The 20,678-nt window shown below is 44.9% G+C and overlaps 1 protein-coding gene across 7 annotated transcripts in view; it reads left to right on the forward strand.

Moving 5' to 3' along the window:
- The window catches only part of RAI14 (retinoic acid induced 14), a 147,580-nt gene that overhangs the window by 23,665 nt on the left and 103,237 nt on the right, over positions 1-20,678 (forward strand). For all 7 annotated transcript variants that reach the window (XM_079918046.1, XM_079918045.1, XM_079918047.1 and 4 more), the window contains exon 2: positions 9,213-9,295. In XM_079918046.1, coding sequence (XP_079774172.1) covers positions 9,260-9,295 — 36 coding nt within the window. In that variant the 5' untranslated portion in view covers positions 9,213-9,259. The remainder of the gene's footprint in view (positions 1-9,212; positions 9,296-20,678) is intronic.

Below are 20,678 nucleotides of genomic sequence, written 5' to 3' on the forward strand. Positions count from 1 at the left end.
TCGCGGCTCGGTCGTTGTGGGTCGTGGGCTCAGAAGTTGTGACCCACAGGCTCTAGAGTGCAGGCTCAGTAGTCATGGCGCACGGGCTTAGGCTCCGCGGCATGTGGGATCTTCTGGAACCAGGGCTCGAACCCGTGTCCCCTGCATTGGCAGGCGGATTCTTAACCACTGTGCCACCAGGGAAGTCCCATGCCTTGTCTTTTTAAACTTGATTGGTTCTTTTGGATCTTAAGATGGGGAAAAGCCATGGAATGGACTTGAGATGAAGAAGGTAAGGTGCTTAGCACATATGCTTACCGTTTCGGGTTGATTACTAGGTGTGTGCAGGGCGGCCTTTTTTGCTTGAGAGATGGACACGTGGTGTGTTTCGACAGAGCTGTTGACACCAGCATTAAAGATTTGGAAACGTACACTAGGAACGGCATTTTAGAGATCATCTTAAAAAATAACCTCAGGGACTTTCCTGGTTGCACAGTGGTTAAGAATCTGCCTGCCAATGCAGGGGAGATGGGTTCGAGCTCTGGTTTGGAAAGATCCCACATACCGTGGAGCAACTAAGCCCGTGGGCCACAACTACTAAAACTGCGCTCTAGAACCCGTGCTCTGTAACAAGAGAAGCCACTGCACCGAGGAGTAGTCCCCGCTTGCCGCAACTAGAGAAAGCCCGCGCGCAGCAACGAAGAACCAGTGCAGCCAAAAAACAAATAAATAAATGAATTTAAAAAAAAAACTCAATGTGAGGGATAATCACATGGAATTTCTTAGTCCTAGAGTGATTTTTATATTCCAGAGGTAGCTTGTTTTGATTAAGCCCATGCTTTTTAAATTGGATGGATTTAGGACACAGGGTAACCTTGGGGCTTTCCTTTGGTAGGCTTATCAGAGCATGTTAGCAGCCGATTTGACAGCCCAGATAGTAGTGTTACCAGAGCCCCGGCCAATTTCGTACCAGTGCTGGTGGCTCTGACTGATTCATGGACCAAGATCGGTCCTGGTTGATGGCAGGTTTTATTTTTAAAGAAGAATGATGTATTTGTTTCTCAGAAGAAATGTCATCCCCGAATAAAGGCAAGTTGTGGATATAGGGAGGGAGATTAATGTTCTTAAGAGTTTTACTTCATGATTATTATGATACAAAATCTGAATGGCATTTACAGTTTTCAAAGAACATGATCATATTTTGGAGGGAGGAAGTAAGATATTGGAGTATTTTAGAAAAGATTCATTGCCAAAATGAAACAATTGCTTATGTCTTTTTCCCCCCTTACCTTTCCCCCTTCCTTATCATCTGGGCAATCTTTTAACACACCTGCACCTTAGTGAATTCATAAAAGAGATGACATATGTGGAAGCATCTAGCCCATAATTAATGCTTAGTAAAGTTTGCATGTGTGTTGACTCATTCATTCATTTATATGTATCTTTGCTGAATAAATGAGACACCTAAGCTGTGATTGTAAAGCAACTTTGTTTGTGTCCCGCTGACACTTTAAACTTTATCAGTGAAGTGAGTCTATCTCTTGCTTCTCAATGAAATCTGTAACTTTTCTGATTAGATTTTTAAAAAGTTCTACAGTCAGTTTCAATTGCCAAATACTCTTAGTTTAGAACTTGGAATGCCTGATTTCAAATAAAAATTAAAATTTCAAATGTGATTTAAAAGCAAATATCTTTCCTTTTCTCTCTTTCCCTGCTTTCTCCTCCTCTTCTCCTGTCTTCATCTAATGGTCGTGTTCTTGTTCCCACCACGCCCCCCCAGGGTTGCAATGGTAAACCGGGGGTTGGAGTGGGGAGATGCGAAGTAATAGGGATAAGAAAGTTCTTACTTGGGCTTCCCTGGTGGCGCAGTGGTTGAGAGTCCGCCTGCCGATGCAGGGAACACGGGTTCGTGCCCTGGTCCAGGAAGATCCCACATGCTGCGGAGCGGCTGGGCCCGTGAGCCATGGCCGCTGAGCCTGCGCGTCCGGAGCCTGTGCTGCGCAATGGGAGAGGCCACAACAGTGAGAGGCCCACGTACCGCAAAAAAAAAAAAAAAAAGTTCTTACTTGATGGTACATAGCAAGTACTTGATGGTACATAGCAAGATAGTGCTGTGCTCTCTGAACCTGATAGATGTTTTGACTCTCGCTCTTGGGGTCTTTTGGGGGGAATTATGGTTTGGATTGTGTCCTCCTAAAATTCATATGTTGAAGCCCTAACCCCTAGTACTGTGGAATGTGACTGTATTTGGAGATAGGGTCTTTAAAGATGTGATTAAGGCAAATAGGGTTATATGAGTGTGACTGGTGTCCTCATAAGAAGACATTAGGACACAGACACACAAAGAGGGAAGACCATGTGAAAACAATGGGAGAAGAAAACCACCCACAACGAGGGAGCGAGGCTTCAGAGTGAAATCAAAATCAGCCTTGCTGTCACCCTGATTTTGGACTTCTGGCCTCCAGAACCGTGAGGATATAGACTTCTCTTGCGTAAGCCACCAGATCGTGATACTTTGTTATGGCAGCCCTAGCAAACCAGTAGAGGGCTTTGGAGATCCCTCTCCCCTTCCTTGTTCTGCTCTTGGACCATCACCAGGGACCCCTCTGATTCCCTCGATGCAGGTGATGTACTCACCTCTGCTTTGCTGCTTCTCTATCTGGGAATCAGTTTCTCCTGCTCTCTTCACCCTCTAATCCACTGTGTTAGACAGGATCCACGACAGCTTACCACCGTCTCTCATGAATTGCCTACGTTTGGTCTACAGGAGGCGTACATCTGTGCTCAGATAAACTCCAGCGTTCAGGCTGATCACAGCCCAGCAGCCGCCGCTCCTTTTTTTTCCCATTCTCACAGCTTAGGCCAGTTTCTCTCCCACCTTTTAGGTTTTCTAGGCAAGGATCAGACCCCTGTCCAGTCTCTCCAAGGGGTCCTGTAGGCCTTTCTCATGAGGTTGAGTAGGCGTGACGGGAATCACTGCATAGTTCTCTCTGAAGAAAGATCCGCCCCCATTCTCCACGTGCTCTGATCCTTTTAAACCCCGGACATGAGTGAAGGTTTGAGAGTCCTGGTAACCAGTTTTCAGCTAAATCCTTTGAAACTATGTGTGCTGGACTGGCCGCTTACTTTGGAATGAAATGTCTGGTCTATCTTCATGCTTGCAATTTGACACTCAGTGCTTGGTCACTCATCCTTTCTCTCAGCCTCAGTGAACTTCTGCTGAGTATGGACCACGAAGAGAGTCCTGCTGAGGTTAGTGGTGAAGACTTGGGCATGGCCAGGATGGACTTTTTCCTTGTTGAGAAGCTCCCTGACTGGAAGTGGTAGAATTTCATGCAATAATAATAGACCAGGCACGTAGATTTGGGGGAGTCCTTGGCCTGCTTTGTATCAGGCTGATAAAATCTCTGTCCTAAGCGCTTGCCCCCAGGATGCTAGTGGATGGTCCTTGCTCTCTGTTGACGCTTACATTCCATTACTGGAATGGTCAGCTCCCTTGGCCGAGCTCAGCATGTGGTTAGGGAGATGCTGCAGGAGGAGCACAGCCAGGAGAGAGGAGAGGCAGGCAGGAGGGGAAAGGAGGGCCAGCCTGGTAAGATTCATAGGCCAAATGAGGTGGTGGTTTTGGTTGGTTGGTTGGCTTTTAACTTCTTAATGTTTTCACATGTAGATGTGAAAACTGATCACGGAGTTTACTCAAACCCCAGTACAGCTAACCCAGTCCATTTGGGACCAAAGAGAGCCTTGCTGAGGTCAAAGGCAAAGTCTAAAGGCTACCCAGGCACCTGACCTGTATCTTTGTCCTACACATTCCTTCAGGAAACACTTACCGATTTTATGCCAATGGCTAGCACCCGAGTAATGAGCAAAATGAAAACTCTACCCTGAAAATCCTCCATTCCAACGTAAACAGCCTGAGATGTACATTTTCAGATTTGTCAAAAATTGGTATTGGGGCCCTGGAACCCCTCGCTCACATCCAAGGTCTAAAAGGGTCAGGGTGTGTGGAGATTGGGGGAGGATCTTTGGAGAGAACTTTGCAATGATTCCCACCATACCTACACAGCCTTCTGAGAGAAGCTTCTAGGACTGAGGGCAGAGCTTGGACAGGTGTCTGACCCTTGCCTGGGAAACCTGAGATGGGTGTACCCGATCTTGTGGGAAAGGCCTGACAAGGTGCCCTTTTCTCATCAGCTTGCCCAAATCCTGAGTTTCCTTTATAGCCACTTAGACCCTACCCCTATGGTGAACATGTCTCTGATGCTATGAAAGGTCTCTCCAGATAAAGATGTCCCTGACGAGAGAGCCTGTCATGCCATCCAAACTGCTCCTTGGGGAGTTACCTTTTATAGTGTTTGTCTTGCCAGATTGAAAGCATTGAGCGTTCAAAGCTTTTGGTTCAAATTCCATGTTTGTGGGAGAGAGATGATTGAGAAAACAGGTACTTGAGGGAGAATAGGTGGTAGATGCTGGCAAGGAGAGAAGTATTTTAATTTTAGTTTCTTGCATTGGTTCAGTATCCTCTTCAGTGCTTTGGATTTTAAGTCGGATGTTCTTTTCACCTCTAATGCTGTGGTGGTTCACAGGGAATTGTTTTAAACCACTGCCCTTGAATCCTGCGGTATGGCATCTTGGATGCTAATACATTCCTGTGATTCAGGAAAATGTACATGTGGGTACCACTGCCATCTGCCTTTGCGAGTTCATATCGTTTCTTAGTGGCCATGGGTAACCTGCTAGTTTCTCTCCTAGATTTTAGTGTAGAGGGCTGCCCTCTCACCCCACACAACATTTTGAAAGGTTCAGTCAATGCTCGAAAACGTGGGTCTGTTATATCTACTCATACAATGTCTCTAGATTATCTTTAGTGAAGGTGTCAATCATAGGTATGGTACCACTGAGTCTAGAACAGTGGTTCCCAATCTAATGGAGCATCCAAATCACTCGGCAAGTTTAAAAAAAAGAAAAATTACAGATTTCTGAGCCTCACCTCTGATTACAGAATCCAAATTCCTGGCTGGGGCTCCAGGAGGACCCTTATGTGCTGACATAATTGCCAGTGTTGTCTTATGAAATAATCTTTGCGTCATATGTCGGGGTGGAAGCGGGGGCGGGTGGGAGAAGGAGTGGTTGGAAGATAGAAGACAGGAGCGTTTTTTTCTAACCGTTTCAGCTGGGGGTGGCTTATGGTAGAGAAATGGTTAAATAGAATCTAGGGCTTCCCTGGTGGCACAGTGGTTGGGAGTCCGCCTGCCAATGCAGGGGACACGGGTTCGTGCCCCGGTCCGGGAAGATCCCACCTCCCGCGGAGCGGCTGGGCCCGTGAGCCATGGCCGCTGGGCCTGCGCGTCCGGAGCCTGTGCTCCGCAACGGGAGAGGCCGCAGCAGTGAGAGGCCCGCATACCGCAAAAAAAAAGAAAAAAAAAAGAGAATCTAGGAGCAACCACATGTTAGCACTAAGGGTACTGCTTGTTAGCCTTTGTTCCTTCGAAGTTCATTTTCAGTCAGTCCAGACGTTTCTAACCTGGAATTTTTTTAACCCTAAGGATCGGAGAGGTAATGGAGATTATTAAACTTTAAAAAAAAACGACAGCTTTGTTCAGTTGCGTCCGTCTCAATTTGCCCATTTGAATTATACAGTTGAATGGCTTTTGGTACGTTCACAGGTTGTACAGCTATCATGGCAGTAAATGTAGAACATTTTTATCACCCCAAAAGGAAACTCTGTATCTATTATAAGTCATGCTCCGGACGCACAGGCTCAGCGGCCATGGCTCACGGGCCTAGCCGCTCCACGGCATGTGGGATCTTCCCGGACCGGGGCACGAACCCGTGTCCCCTGCATCGGCAGGCGGACTCACAGCCACCAGGGAAGCCCTATTATAAGTCATTTTTAATACTCAAAGAAGTCTAACTTATTAGTTCATACTGTAGCCCTATAGGCTAATATCAAGCTTTTTTGATTCAGGCTAGAATTATATCAGATAAGGTAGCTCATGTTAAGCTTTGATTGAGAGTTACATTATTTTTAAAGGGAAAATGGATTAACAAACCCCGTTCGTTGGATCTAGTATTTCAGATGAGAGGGCAGCATGTTTGTGCATCTCTGCCCTACTCCATCCTCCGCGATGGAGTGACATCACGTGATGACGGGTGACGAAGCTGTGTTTCAGTGACTTATTCTGGATTTGCGCAGGCAGCAAAGTGACTAACATTTCTGCTCAGTGAGTAGACATGCTTGAAAGGGGAGAATGTGATTCAAACACCCTTTCCCATATACGTGAAACATTTCATCCTCTTTTTGAACCATTCAAATGAGACTCCCGTGCAATTAACGTGACTTCACCGCAGCTCTTTTGATCTAAGCATCTTGATTAAGTGACTTTTCCAAGGACTGCTATTAGTGTAGCCTGGCTAAATTGATAGATGTCACTTTATCCAGTCTGGCTTTTGGAAGTTTGAATTTGGGAATTAGAGCTGTAAGATTCCAGCTGACCCAAGGAAGGCAAGTCACTCATTGACTCCTGGGTCCTCTTGGGGAAGAGGAAGAGGTATTGAGGCAGAGGGAGCCCAGCATCATTTCAGGGGCAGGTGACTTCTCCCTAGTCCTGGCTTCCAGGGGTTAGGTTCTTTTGCCAGTACTGGGAAAGCTGTGATCTGTTACTAACTTGAATTACCCCCAGCTACAGTTCTTGTTTCTGAAGTTACTATTCTGTGGGTTTCCAGAACTTCTTTGCCGTTGACCCCTATCTCTGTCATCCTGGAATTATACTCTTGGACCACCCAGTTCTCACACACCCAGAGCCTTGATTCCAGGAAAACATTCACTTCACAGTTAATTACCTCCCCCTGGGAATTTTTGGAATTACTTGCTTTATTTACTTAATCCTCTTAATTGTTCGTTTGCATACTTCTCACTGCCATGCTGGGGTGGGTTGGGGGGCAGCGGACACGAAGACAAACACCCCAAAAAACTGGCACCACGCCCACGAACACCCCCCCACCCCCACCCCAACATGACCTCAAACAAAAATCCGACCCAACTTCGTCGCCTGAGACCTTGCGTTCTTGCCTGAAGGAATGCTTTGGGTGGTTCCGCCTTGGTGGGCTACACAGTTTGTGGATTATCTAAGCCTGGGTTTCTCTTTGCTTCTTTTCCTGCTGCATGGATTTGGCCTCTTTTCTTGGTTATTAGCACTTCTCCCAGAGGGTGGAAGGAATTGAACTGAAAGGGCGATTTCCGTTTTCTAGCTACATTTGATGAAGAACCATGAGCCAGTGACAGGTTGGGAACATCTGATTGTCATTATTTCTACTTGGATTCATCAAAGGTGGTTTGCTTTGACATGAAGAAGGGCTGTTTTATAAACCAGCGCAACTTTGAAAAGGATAGTTCCTGTTTCATGTACCTTATTTCTAGGTTCTCAAACTTGTATGCCAAGTAAATATTCAACCAAGGAGGTTCCTGGGCCCTGGTCCTGAGATTCAATTTCCATTGACTTTTGCATTTAGCAAACTGTCCCCAGGTCTTTCTGATTCAGATTAAGGAGGGGGCGAACTTCCAGAAACACTGTCTGGAAGTTGGTACTTTGCTGTCCAGGTCCCAGCCCAGCCTTCTCTGTGGTCAAATACGTGGCAGTTAACAAGGTGTAATTACAGTGTGTGTGGTTTCCAAGGCAACACACATTCTGTCACCCCTGCTGAGGCTGGGAAGATTGAAAGGGACCACAGGGAGGCTGCCTAATGGTGTGGCCTCCAGATTAATGTCATCGAGGTGCTTTATGATGACCGGGTTTTGGTACCATTCGCCCAAGGGTCCTGCTTAAGGGCAGCCGCAGTAATGAAAGTAAACAGATTAGAAGCCAGGCAGCTGCTAGACCACTTCTGGAGGTGGCGATGAAGACCTGAGGAGGGATGAGTCCGGCCTTTCAGTCGCTCGCATTTCCCCTGCTCTATTTCCTCAAATCGGTTTAGTCCAGAATGATAAGGATGGTGGCGAAACATGATGACCTTGAAAGGCTTTTGAAAAATGATGGTCAACTGTGGTCAACCTTCCTTAGTCCTCAAATGGACAGGACTGTTGATGTCCCCTGTTCTCATTTTGTCAACTGAGGCTTGAAGTTACATTTCCGGAGCACTTACTAGGTGATGGGAACTTGCACAAAGATTTTTCGGGCCTTTTTGACCTGAATGGGAGGGTTCCACACTGTACATTTTCCAGGTTTAAAGATGGAAAAGATCAAGTTCGTACCATATTTTAGCACAGAAGTTTACTGTTGGGTTTTAGTTTTAAAGCTGTAGGGCAGCGGAAAAGGCATTCAACCATCAGTCTGACTTTGGGGTCTGGTTTTGGCTTTTATCATACAGAGGTTTTGGGAATGCACACAGGTTTCTTCACTTCTCTCAGGAGGCTCTGTCTCGACCTCTGGAAAATGAGGGGCTTAGACTAGATCAATAGTCTTACCTTTTGGATGGTGACAACCCCCTTGCAGAATCTGATGAATATAGGAACTTTCTTCTTTTAAAAAAAGTACATATATACTGTCATTCCAAAAATTACCTTCACTTTCTGAAGGGACCACAGACCCCTCCTAAATGAGGTGGTTTCTTAAAACTTTTCCAGCTCTGGCTCTGAATCACTGGGTCCCACGACGACCTGGGGGGAGTCTTTCACTGTTTTGAGTGGCTTCCTGAGGAATGACATATTCAGTGAGGGAGGTTTTGTTGTTTCTTGCATTTTTCACTCATTGCCCTGTGCATCTAGGAGGGGGAAGGAAAGAAGCCACACTGAGAAAAATAAATAGGGAATGAATGGCATCTGGAATATGAGCTGTTTTCCTTATCATGCTTCACTACGGTGGCCCTTCCAGAGGAGGTTGAGGGTATAACTATAATGTGAAGGATGTGGAGAGGAGTGAGTTAGGCACACGGATACTGTATTTTGTGCAGTGACAGGTCAGCAGTTACTTAAGCTTTTTCTACTTTGAATGGGAAGTTGGGATAAAATTTCAAGTTTCAGTTAACTTGAAAATGTCAGAAGGTTCCAGGTAGTATCACGAACGGGAATAACGTATGTTCTTTACCACTTCCCAGCCCTTAACTCTGACCAGCTTCCTGACTCAACCCCAGTCGCCTACCCATGGCCCGAAGTCCTAATCCATTCAGTAGGGAGTATCTATAGTGTTTGTTTGGGAACCTAGATACTTAATTTCTTCTTTTCTTCCTCTGGTTAGGTGCTGAAAGTCTCCTCTAGAGCTCTGGAAGGCTGAATGGACTAAACATGAAGAGCTTGAAAGCCAAGTTCAGGAAGAGTGACGTAAGTAGTCTGGCTGTTCCCCCCACGTTCCTGGGGCTGCAGCAACACCCTCCCTCATACCTTGATAAGGTGCTGGGTTAATCAACTACAGAAGCCAGAAGCACTCTGGGGCCCAGCTCAGGGTGGCTTTTGTGAACGGCGTATTCTAGGTTCCTTGCTCTATGTGTGTATAGCTTCCGAAAATGACTTTTTTTTTTTTTTTTACTCCTGGCATCTGTGCCTTGGAGAGAAAGGAACAGTCAAATTGAACATCTTTTTTTCCCCCCCTTGATTCCCGATAGAGTGCCAGAGTATTCCTTTTAAAATTCTAATGAGACTACTGCTCAAACCCTCCCCCCTCCACCTACCGGCTCTGCATCTCACTTGGAATAAAAGCTAAAGTCCTTAAAACAGCCTACCAGTTCTTATATCAGCTGAAATTAAACATCTTAACAAAAAGAATCAGTCAACTGCCTCAGCATCGTTAAAGTCCCCCCAGATCTGATTCAGAATGTCATTCTTAGAGGAAGCTAGTCTCATGAAAGTGGTTAGGAATTACGTGTTAGCAAGGTTCATCTTGGGCATTTAGAAAACTTTTAAATTCTGTTAGGCTCTTGTGGTGAAACAGCAATATCTATTGCTGCCTGCACCTTTATTCTCCCAGCATTCCTGGGGTTCTTCCTCATTTGTTATTCATCATAAAAGACTGGATTGGAGGAACCAGTTATGATGTCAGAATTACGAGACAAAGTCTGCCAGAGGAGAAAATGGAGAAAGACAACATAGCAGCGGGATTATACGTGATGCTATTGTAACAAAAGGTCACCTTATAAACACTGCCGAGGTTCCAGTCTTGTACTAGTTGCGCTCCAGATGCTTGGAGCAGAATGGTTGAATGGGAGAGATTCATGGAAGGGTGTGAGATGGAAGCTCAGATGTGTCACCCTCCTACTGGGTTTGCTTGGCCGTCGTTTTGCATTAGGTAGTTAAAGGTGAACCTGGATTTTATTTCTGTGCCATGAATTATATGACAGCTTGGTACAGCCGCATTTTTGCAATAAGTGGAGGCCGTGTCTTTTATGGCTAACATCACACACACACATACACACGCACGCACATGCACGCACACGCACGCACACCCACACACACCTCCTTTTGGCTGAAGCTTATCTCCTGAGGCTGCATCATGACATGTAACTTACTGCCCTGATAAGGCCCAGACCAGATGAGATGCTTGTGGGATGATTGCAGAATCTTGTCGTGCTGAAAAGAAGTTAGAGCTAGAAAGGGTTTTTAGGAAAAAGTGAGCCTCACCTTCTCATTCTTCAGGTAAGTTAACTACAACTCAGAGAATGTGAAGAGACTTGGCTGAAGTCGTCCACCTAGGCTTTGGCCGGAGTGAGAGCCTTGGTCATCTGACTTCCTTAACCCCTTGTCCCTGCCAGTCCCCAGAGAAACCCCCTTCAGCCTCCTCATTTGTGTGCCCAATGATGCTACAATCTGCAGACCTCATTGGACTTTCAGTTAAGAAGGGAAAGGCAATTAAATGGAAAATGTTGCCCAGTCGAGCAGATGCGGGTTTGTAAATTGCGTGACCAGGTTAACAAATACCTTTTCCATTCCAAGGGAATTTGGGCACCTTCCATTTGCACAAGTTGAGATTGATTTAGCAAAATTTAATCAGTCTAGAATTCCATGATATATGAACAGGGGCAGGGGGAAATGATAGCGTACACTTTTGGTTTAAAAATTAAAAACTCGTGGCCTTAGAGAGGGTGTTGCTGGAATCTAGTTTTTTTAAATAAAAACTGAAATATTTCCATGATTTAGGGAAAAAAGTCACAGTAATAACACTATTAAAAGCGTCTGGGATTTGGCCGCAGAAAGGCTGTGGTTTTGGCAGTTAGGACAAAGGGGAAAAATGTTAGAGGAGCACGCTTGGGGGAGGAGAGCAAAAGAAATTGGTATTATGGGGCCAGACAATTTCAGATGGCTCCCCAGTTTCATCCCAGATTGCTTCCCAGAGTGCCATCACTGTACTGTGAGACGGAGGGAATAAAAGCAAAAAAGAAAACCGTTTCAAACCCCAGCTTGAAGAGCTAACCATTGTGAAGTATTTACTATATGTCAGGCACTATGCCAGGCTCATTACGTGAACTTCATTTAATCTTGCCACAGACCTGATGTGGTAGGTATTAGTGTCAGGCTCATTTTCCAGATGAAGAAACTGAGACCCAGGGAGCTCCAGTCCCTTGCCTGGGCCTGGGTTCTTCTAGCTCAAAGTTGTATAGCCAGTTTCTGTGCCAAAGTAGCCTGATTCCAGAGCCCAGGTTTCCTGAAAGAGGAAATTTGGATGGAGGTTTGATTTTATGAAACAGAGCAGTCCAGGCAGTAGCTTGGAAAAGTGACTTTGGACCGAGGTCCGTGGCCTTGGGCAAGTCTCTACCCTTCCCTGAACCCCCAGGTTTCTCACCTGAAAAGCGGAGAAAGTAGTATTAGCCTCACGAAGTTGTTGTGAAGGTTAAAATATGCTGATGTCTGTAAGGCACACATCTTAGGCCTGGCACTCAGGAGGTGCTTGGTAAATCTTTCCTCCTCTTTCTTAATCAGAAACCCACGATGTAGTTCAGAGGACTTCAGCGCTGTGGTTGGCAGACAGGTTCAGACTCACTACAAGCTTTCCTCGGGAGGGTTCCTGCCTCCTGCTTGGGTATCGTGAGGGGTCTTCAGAGCTCAAGCCTGGGCAGTGAGGGCCTCCTCTCTCTTACAACACGTATTTCTCCGTTTAAGCAGTAGATTTGAGATGAGAACGATACCCGAGTGCTTGTGGCACGAAAGAAACAACTAGAGTTCTCTCAATTCTGTTATTCTGCGTGACCATTGGGAATTCTTATTTGTGTCTAAAATTTAAAATAGTCAAATAGGGCAGACTGCAAAGTCATATTTTTGTTGGTGCCAACTTTATTTCCTGTGTGAAATAGTTTACTGACCTTGAATATTTTTAAAATTGAAAATTATTTTAAAATTGCTAATTTAATTGCTAATTAAAAGTAAACCACGAGTCAAGAGTATAATTAGGGTTTTCAAGAAAGAAATCCACGATGAAAAAAGTAGGCTGAAAGGTGTATGTGGTCTGGAGGGCGGAATAATCTGCTAACACTTGCTGCCTCTGAGGACGGATTCAGAGCTAGGAGTGGGTGCGGGAGGGAGTTTTGCTTTTCACCGGGTGCCTTGGGGTTTGCCTTTTTCGGTATACGTGTATGCGCCCACGTGTACCACTTATTACAAGAAAAACAAGTCTTAAACTGTTTATATTCAGTTCAATGAGCCAAACTATAATCTCCTTACCTGAAGTGAGTGGTCTCTCTCAAAGAACAACCGTAAACCCTCGGCCATCAAATATTCCTGCTTGTCTTTGTGTGAGGCTGAAAGGAGAATGGGAAAGAAAGGGCCCTTTGTGTTTCTGGGGGGTAGGAAGAAGAGGGACAGCAGATCATGTTCGTGCTCTCATAAAGGGAAGGCAGGTGACCCGCGGGCGTGATCATGTTTCAGCCAGCCTGCGTCTGGGAGGTCTGCAGCCAGATGAGTTTGTGGCCATTGAGAGCAAATCCCAGGAGTGAGGAAGGACAAGTGTGGCCTAAAGGAGCCCCCCGTGCATGGCCTGAAGGTCATTGTGCTGCACCAAGCCCGTCATGCGGGTAGAGATTTCCTCCGAGTGTCCTTTCTGGAACCCGTGACTCAGACAGCTGCTAAGTCAAGGGTGGGTTTATGTGTGTGACCTAGGGGAATGGGCCCGATTCCCTGGGCTGTGGTTAGATCCTGTCCTTGTCTCCTTGCGTTCATCCCTAAACGTGATTGTGAGCCTGCAGATAATCCACAGAGGCCAGAGAAATCCTAACGTGGATGACATTTTCCAGTTCCCATTGCTAACTTGATTTTGGGCATCCTTGAACTTGGGTTAGATACTGGAAAGGACACGGGAGAAATGTGAGGGATGGTTCTTGTCTTGAAGAAGCTCATAAGCCCAGGTGGGAGGAGAAAAGCTACACACAGGAAATAACTAAGGCAAAATACAGATCATGTATAATATAGATAGTAAAAGGATCTCCAGGATGATAGAACCACTTGTTGAATCGTGAGACCTGGATGATAAATGCTATAGATTTTCAGAGAAGGGTAAATCACTGGAAATGGGAAAACTGGGGGGAGCTTTATGGAGGTGAAGCTTCTTCCAGGCCTCAGGGATGCACAGGATTTGGAACGATGGTTAGGAGAGGAGCAGAGGAAAGGGTAATGCAGGGGAGCCGGCCGTGAAGCACGGTGGGTAGACTCAGTTTCCAAAAATTGCCCTTGCTATGCAGAACAGTGAAACTTCAGGAGCCCAGGAAAGTGCCCATGGCGTGGCTCTGAGTCTTTTAGCAAGAACACTATAAATTTTTCATTCTAGTTTTAAAAATGGATGTACTTGACTTTTTACGCTTATAAAGTAAGCACAGAGTACTAAATCATCATTATTTACTTCTTTTATGACTAGTTTGAAAGTAGCTTCTTTACCTCTTTAAATATTTGCAGCAACTAGTACGTGGTTCCACATGGAAAAATGAGCTGTCATCATGAGAAATGAGGCCAAGAAGGTTGGGATTTCCCTTTGCTAATAAAATGCTCAGGCTTCTGGAATTTCTTTGTAAATGCCAATTTTTAGTGCCTTGAGTGAAATGGGTGGAGGCTGAGGGATGGGAAAAGGGGTTGAAAGATCTTTGTAACAAATCTTGAGAACTGCCTCTCAAACATGATCGAGGCCTTCAGAGTTTACTCTGTGCGTGTGTGTTTAATTTTATGAAAGATTTGTTCCCAATTCTGTTTTCCATTGTAATAGGGAAGCAGTGGACGTGCCATTTAGGGAAACAAACAAAAGATAAAGGCAGCCAGTTGAAAATGGCTGGCTCCACGAGAGGTTAAATTGATGGTATTTCTTTCTGTAGCAGCTACTAAGGACTGCAGCTTTCAGCCAAAGAACGCACATACCCCGTGAACCTTGAGGAGCCAGACACATCCTGCTCGGACAGGAGTTTGAATTTGTTGCCTGTTGAGAGAATAGCTCTCATGAAGGTCAATAATCGACACCTCTGCCAAGGTATTTTTTTCAAGGAGTTTTTCGTCATTTATGATAAGTTTTTACAGATGCCCAAGACTCCCTCCCCTGCCATACATGCAAAAAATAATGAGAGTATTTAAAATCCGAGCCTCTTGACGGAGGAGCCTTGGCCAAATCTATTGTAAAGCTAAGCCTCTTTGTTGTCGACATAATTTAAAAATACATCGGAGGTGACCTTTTGGGCTGGAGGTCTGAGGCTCTTGGAAACTTCTGCAGAGAATTTGGTCAGGTTCGTGTCAGGCTACATAGTTTCTCCAGGTCTTGTCAGCCCGTCTTAAGTGGGGAATCTGCTTGCTGCCTGATTTCACCTTGTGTAAGTTTCCTAGGGCTGCTGTAAACACACATTGGGTGGCTTCAACAGCCATCGTGTATTGTCTCACGGTTCTGGGGACTAGAAGTTTGAGATCAAGGTGTTGGCAGGGCTGCTTCCTCGTGAGGGCTGTGACGGGGAATGGGATCCATGCCTCTCCCAGCTTTGTCTGGTGGTTTGCAGTCATTGGCTTGGAGATGTGTCGCCCTGATCTCTACCTGCATCTTCACGTGGTGATCTCTGTGTGTGTGTCTATCTCTCTTCAAATTTTCCTTTTTTTATAAGGACACCAGTCATATTGGGTTAGGGCCCACCCTGATGATGTCATTTTGATTTGATTATCTTTGTAAAGACCCCATCTCCAGATCAGGCCATATTCTGAGGTACTCAAGACTCCAACTTATCGATTTTGCAGGGTGTGTGTCAGGATGGGGCACACAGTTCAACCCAAAACATACCTCCATCCTTTTCTATCTAGAGCAGTTTCTCAGGAGCCCTGGCACTCCCCCACTGAGCATGCGTGCTCATAAATCTTAGCTCCACAGTTTCTTCATCTTTGGACTATTTTCAGTGTCTAATAGAGTGAGTATCACATTTTTTTAGTGGGTGTCAGTGCCTAATACATAATATTAATCACAAGTGTAAACACATAAGATTAATCACAAGAGGGTTTCCCTGGTGGCGCAGTGGTTGAGAGTCCACCTGCCGATGCAGGGGACATGGGTTCGTGCCCCTGTCCGGGAAGATCCCACATGCCGCGGAGCGGCTGAGCCTGTGAGCCATGGCCGCTGAGCCTGCGTGTCCGGAGCCTGTGCTCTGCAGAGGGAGAAGCCACAACAGTGAGAGGCCAGCGTACCGCAAAAAAAAAAAAAAAAAAAAAAAAAGAGTAAACACGTATTGATCGCTGACCTACTGCAACAGAAATTAGGAGAAGAGGTCTCATTGATTGAATGCTTACTGTGTGCCAGGCACTGCAGCAAGCCCTTTACGTGTAATGCTTACAAAACTGTATCCAGTAAAGACCATTACTGTAATACCGATTTGCAGAGGGAGAAATTAAGGTTGAGGGAAGTTAAGTAACTTGGACAAAGTCGCACATTCGATAAATGGCAGAGAGATCTGAACCCCGGTTTATCATGATGCCAGAGCTTGTACTGGCAACAGCTGTACACACTTGTTGGCACAGGGCATTCCCTTTCCTAAGTTCAAAAGCTGCAAACTGCAGGAAGTGAATTCTGCTCTGTTGCCCTAAGCAAAAAAGACCCATAGAATGACCTTATTATTATCAGTGCTCTCTACAGTGGCAAATCCTTGGGTTGCTTCCTGAGAGGCAAATGCACTTCAGACTGAACTTTTAAAGCAAGAGAGGGCAGATGCTGCTACTTTCTGCTCTTCTGCTGCAGTTAAGAAAACTAATTCTGATTCTGTATGGAGCCCTACTGCTGGCTAACTGGACCACAGCCTCATTCTATTGTGTTGGCCAAAAAAGTTCATTTGGGCTTTTCCATGAGATGTTATGGAAAAAACCCGAACAAACTTTTTGGCCAACCCAAATAGTTACCCCAGACCATAATTGCAGGAATTCTTGGTTAAACCTGATACCATTCCAGCTGCAGCTGGAGACCAATATGAAACTCAGAACCTGGCCCCTAAACTTGAGGAAATCTGATCGTCTACATAAGCAGTGAATCATCTAGCTTATTACCTATTATCTCTTTATTCTGAATTAATTATGTAATCATTTTGAACTATTGCTGACCTCGATGTTTTTTGCTTGATAAATTCTTGTATGTAACTTTTCCTTTGGAGTGAAATAGTAATTGCTTCTGAATTCATTCCATGGAGATTTTCAGTTGTGTTTCTATCCACAGATCTTTGCTGTAAGAGGTGGTTATTTTCATTTCTATGGCAGCAGGTGTTAGCATGAGTCGAACGCCCAGTATCTATAAAGATGACATTACTGGGACTTCCCCAGTGGTCCAGTGGTTAAGAATCCGCCTTCTAGTGCAAGGGACTCGCGTTCCATCCCTGGTCAGGGAACTAAGATCCCACGTGCCGCAACTAAGACCCGACGCAGCCAAAAACGTAAATAAAAAAATAAAAATAAATATTAAAAAAAACCCGATGACGTTAGTGACAAGCCTTGACTTTCCTTTTGAGTCCCCACCTCCTTTTAAACAAGGAAAGTCAGTGTGTTCTGATTGACTTTGTTATCTAATTATTAGGTGTTATCACGTGAAAATATTTTCACTTTTTGAAAAGCACTGCCTGAAGGATCTCATTTTTGGTTTTCTCAGGAGGCTGAATGATACGGTCTCTCCCTCCCTCCTTCCTCCTGGGCTGTCCAGTGGGCTGACTGACCAGAGGTGTAGAGATTTATAATGTGGGAAAAAAAACAAAAAGTCTGAGGAACGACATGTTCTCCTGGGATGGGTTTATTTTGAAATGTATTTCTCAATGCTGAGAATGTTTCCTTGGTAATCTTTCAAACTTGGGCTACAGTTTTGGAGGGTTTTTTTTTTCCCCCCATGGGAGCCGGTGTCCATTCTTTGAAGGGATGTTTCATAACTGAGAAGCTGCAGGGTCCTTCAGTGAGACCCCAGAGAATGTATTTATTATGATATGGGGTGAGCTGTGGTAACAAAATACCCTGGAATTGAATAAGATAGAACTGTTTCCTTAAGTAAAGGTTCCAAGCACTCTGGAGCCAGCAGGACAGGTCTGCTGCATGGGCTCATCCAGGGGCCCAGGTTCTTTTACAGTGTCCTTCTGCTGCCCTCCAGAGCTGCACCGCATTGCAGTAGCCAGTTGCCACACGTGGCTCTTGTGCATTTGAAAGGTGGCTAGTCCAAACTGAGATGTTCCCTAAGTGTGAAGTACACACACGTTTCAAACACTTAGTACCAAATAAAGAATGTAAAATACCTTATCAATGATTTTTTATAATTACACATTGAAGTGCTAATATTCTGGACATGATGGACTAAATAAATTTAAAATTCACTCCACCCGTTCCTTCTTATTTAATGTGGCAACTAGAAACTTTTAAATGACTTAGGTCTTGCATTGTCATTCTGCTTTCAAGTCTTATGGAACCAGAAAGAGGGAGGATGAACCCCAAGCATCTTCCTTCTTTAAAGGATGTAACCCTGAAAGTGCACAGATCGTTGTTCCCTTGCATGGAACTGACTGGAGCTTAGTCACATGCCCCTGCCTAGCTGTAAGGGAAGCGGGAAGACGCTCTCTAGATGGCAGCCACGAAATCAGCTAAACCTCAAGGGGCAGGAGGAATGGGTCCTGGAGAAGATGAACTCAGTGTTACGGGTTGAGTTGCTACCCATTCCCCAAAAGATATATTGAAGTCCTAGCCCCTACGACCTCAGCATGTGACCTTATTTGGAAGTTGAGTCTTTGTAGAGGTAATCAAGTTAGAATGAGGTCATTAGGGTGAGCCCTAATGCAATATGACTGGTGTCCTTATGAAAAGTGGAAACTTGGACGCAGACCTGCGCAGAGGAAAGACCATATGAAGAGACACAGGGAGAAGAACACCACGGGAAGATGAAGGCAGAGACCCGGGTGATGCACCTATAAGCCAAGGAAACACCAAGGATTGTCCTCAACCCACCAGAAGAGAGGAGAGAGGTGTGGGGCGGATTCACCCTCACAGCCCTCGAAGGAACCAGCCCTGCTAACACATCAATCTTGAGCATCTAGCCGCCAGAACTGTGAGACAATACATTTCTGTTGTTTTAAGCCAGTTAGTGGTACTTTAGGGTGGCAGCCCTGGGAAACAAACACACATGGCCACAGGCAATTTCCGCAGTGAGTCTCAGCTGAAAGAGTTAGGTGATAAAGGTGTGCCAGATGTTCTATGGTTTTTTGATGCACAGGCTCAGCGGCCATGGGTCCTGGGCCCAGCCGCTCCGTGGCATGTGGGATCTTCCCGGACCGGGGCACGAACCCGTGTCCCCTGCATCGGCAGGCGGACTCTCAACCACTGCGCCACCAGGGAAGCCCAGATGTTCTATGTTTTGATTACTTTTACCCCAGAAGTGAACACTTGTTGCCATTTGCCCAATTTCCCATTGTTCTGTTGGTGGACGTGCTGTTCACGTGAAGTTAAACGCCTTTTCCATGTTTGAAATGGAAACTGCTCCTGAGTGTTGCCAGCTGGTGAGATTAGGTTATCAATCAAGCTTCTCCTTTTAGTCCAGGAATATGTTGGGTTTGATAAGAAGTGGGATTAACAGGGCCTGTGTTAAGTATACCATTTACGGTCATCATTTTGGGATTGCTTACATAGATGGGAACTGTGGCGACCTGATCCCACACCTTCACAGAAAAGTTTGGGAGTGAGGTCAGCCTACAATTATACATTATAAACTTAGTTTTAGGTTACGCTAAAGTGCATACATTCATTCGGTCAGCATGCAATCTATGAAACTGTGAAATATGAGGATTCTTAATTATATCAATTTCATTTGAACATATATACCAGTTTGACTTACTTTCAAATTGGGACTTAGAATTCTGAGCAAAACATTAGATTTGTTGCAAAAGAACTTGGAATAGTGGCATTTCCATTTCCCAGATGTAGCTTTATTACTATAACCTGACATAATATTAATTTTTTTTAACCCACATTCCCCTCTTCAATCATACTCAGCATACTGTTGTGTTTTTTTAAAATTTATTTTGTTTATTTTTGGCCGCACTGGGTCTTCATTGCTGCACACGGGCTTCCTCTAGTTGCTGCGAGCGGGGGCTACTCTTCGTTGCGGTGCGGGGGCTTCTCATTGTGGTGGCTTCTCTTGTTGCGGAGCACGGGCTCTAGGCATGCGGGCTTCAGTAGTTGTAGCACGCGGGCTCGGTAGTTGTGCCTCGCGGGCTCTAGAGCGTAGGCTCAGTAGTTGTGGCTCACGTGCTTAGTTGCTCTGAGACATGTGGGATCTTCCCGGACCAGGGCTTGAACCCATATCCCCTGCATTGGCAGGCGGATTCTTAACCACTGCACCACCAGGGAAGCCCCCATACTCAGTTTACTGTTGATTCTTTTCTTCCACTGTTGCTTGCAAAGCCCTGTCATTCTCTTTGTGCGCTTGCACTGTTGGATATTTGAACCCAAATGCAGGACACTATGTTTATCCCAGTTAAATTTTATTTTCTTAGTTAAATTTGTTCAATAAATCTGTTGCTCTGATTCTTGCATTAAATTCTGACTCATCCTAATTATATTGAGTCATCCACAAACTTAGTAGGGGCATGCCTATTTAATCTAAGGCATTAATGAATGTAATGTACAGCTCTGTCTTCAGATACGGATATAGACTCCAAAGAATGAATTAAGTCATTGCCCATTTGGAAGGATGTCAATGGTCATTTCATATATATATATATATATATATATACACACACACACACACACACACACACACACACACACACACACACACATATGTATATATGGCATTGTCATATAATATATATATATATCATATACAGGCATACCTCGTTTTATTGTGCTTTGCAGTTATTGCATTTTTTAAAGATTGAAGGTTTGTGGTAACGCTGCGTCGAGCAAGTCTATTGGCACCATTTTTCCAACAGCATTTGCTCACTTTGTGTCTCTGTGTCACACTTTGGCATTTCTCACAATATTTCAAACGTTTTCATTATTGTTATATTTGTTTCATTGTTATATACATTGTTTTTTTAGACATAATGCTATCATATACTTAATAGACTACAGTATAGTGTAAACATGACTTTTATATGTACTGGGAAAGCAAAAAGTTCTTGGCTTCGCTTTATTGCAATATTTGCTTTATTTGCAGGTCTGGAACTGAACCCATAATATCTCTGACGTATGCCTGTATGTGATAATTATTGACATCCTTCCAAATGGGCAATGCCTTAATCCACATTCTTTGGGGTCT

This window comes from Stenella coeruleoalba (assembly GCF_951394435.1).
Source record: "Stenella coeruleoalba genome assembly, chromosome: 3".
NCBI classification, from domain to species: domain Eukaryota; kingdom Metazoa; phylum Chordata; class Mammalia; order Artiodactyla; family Delphinidae; genus Stenella; species Stenella coeruleoalba.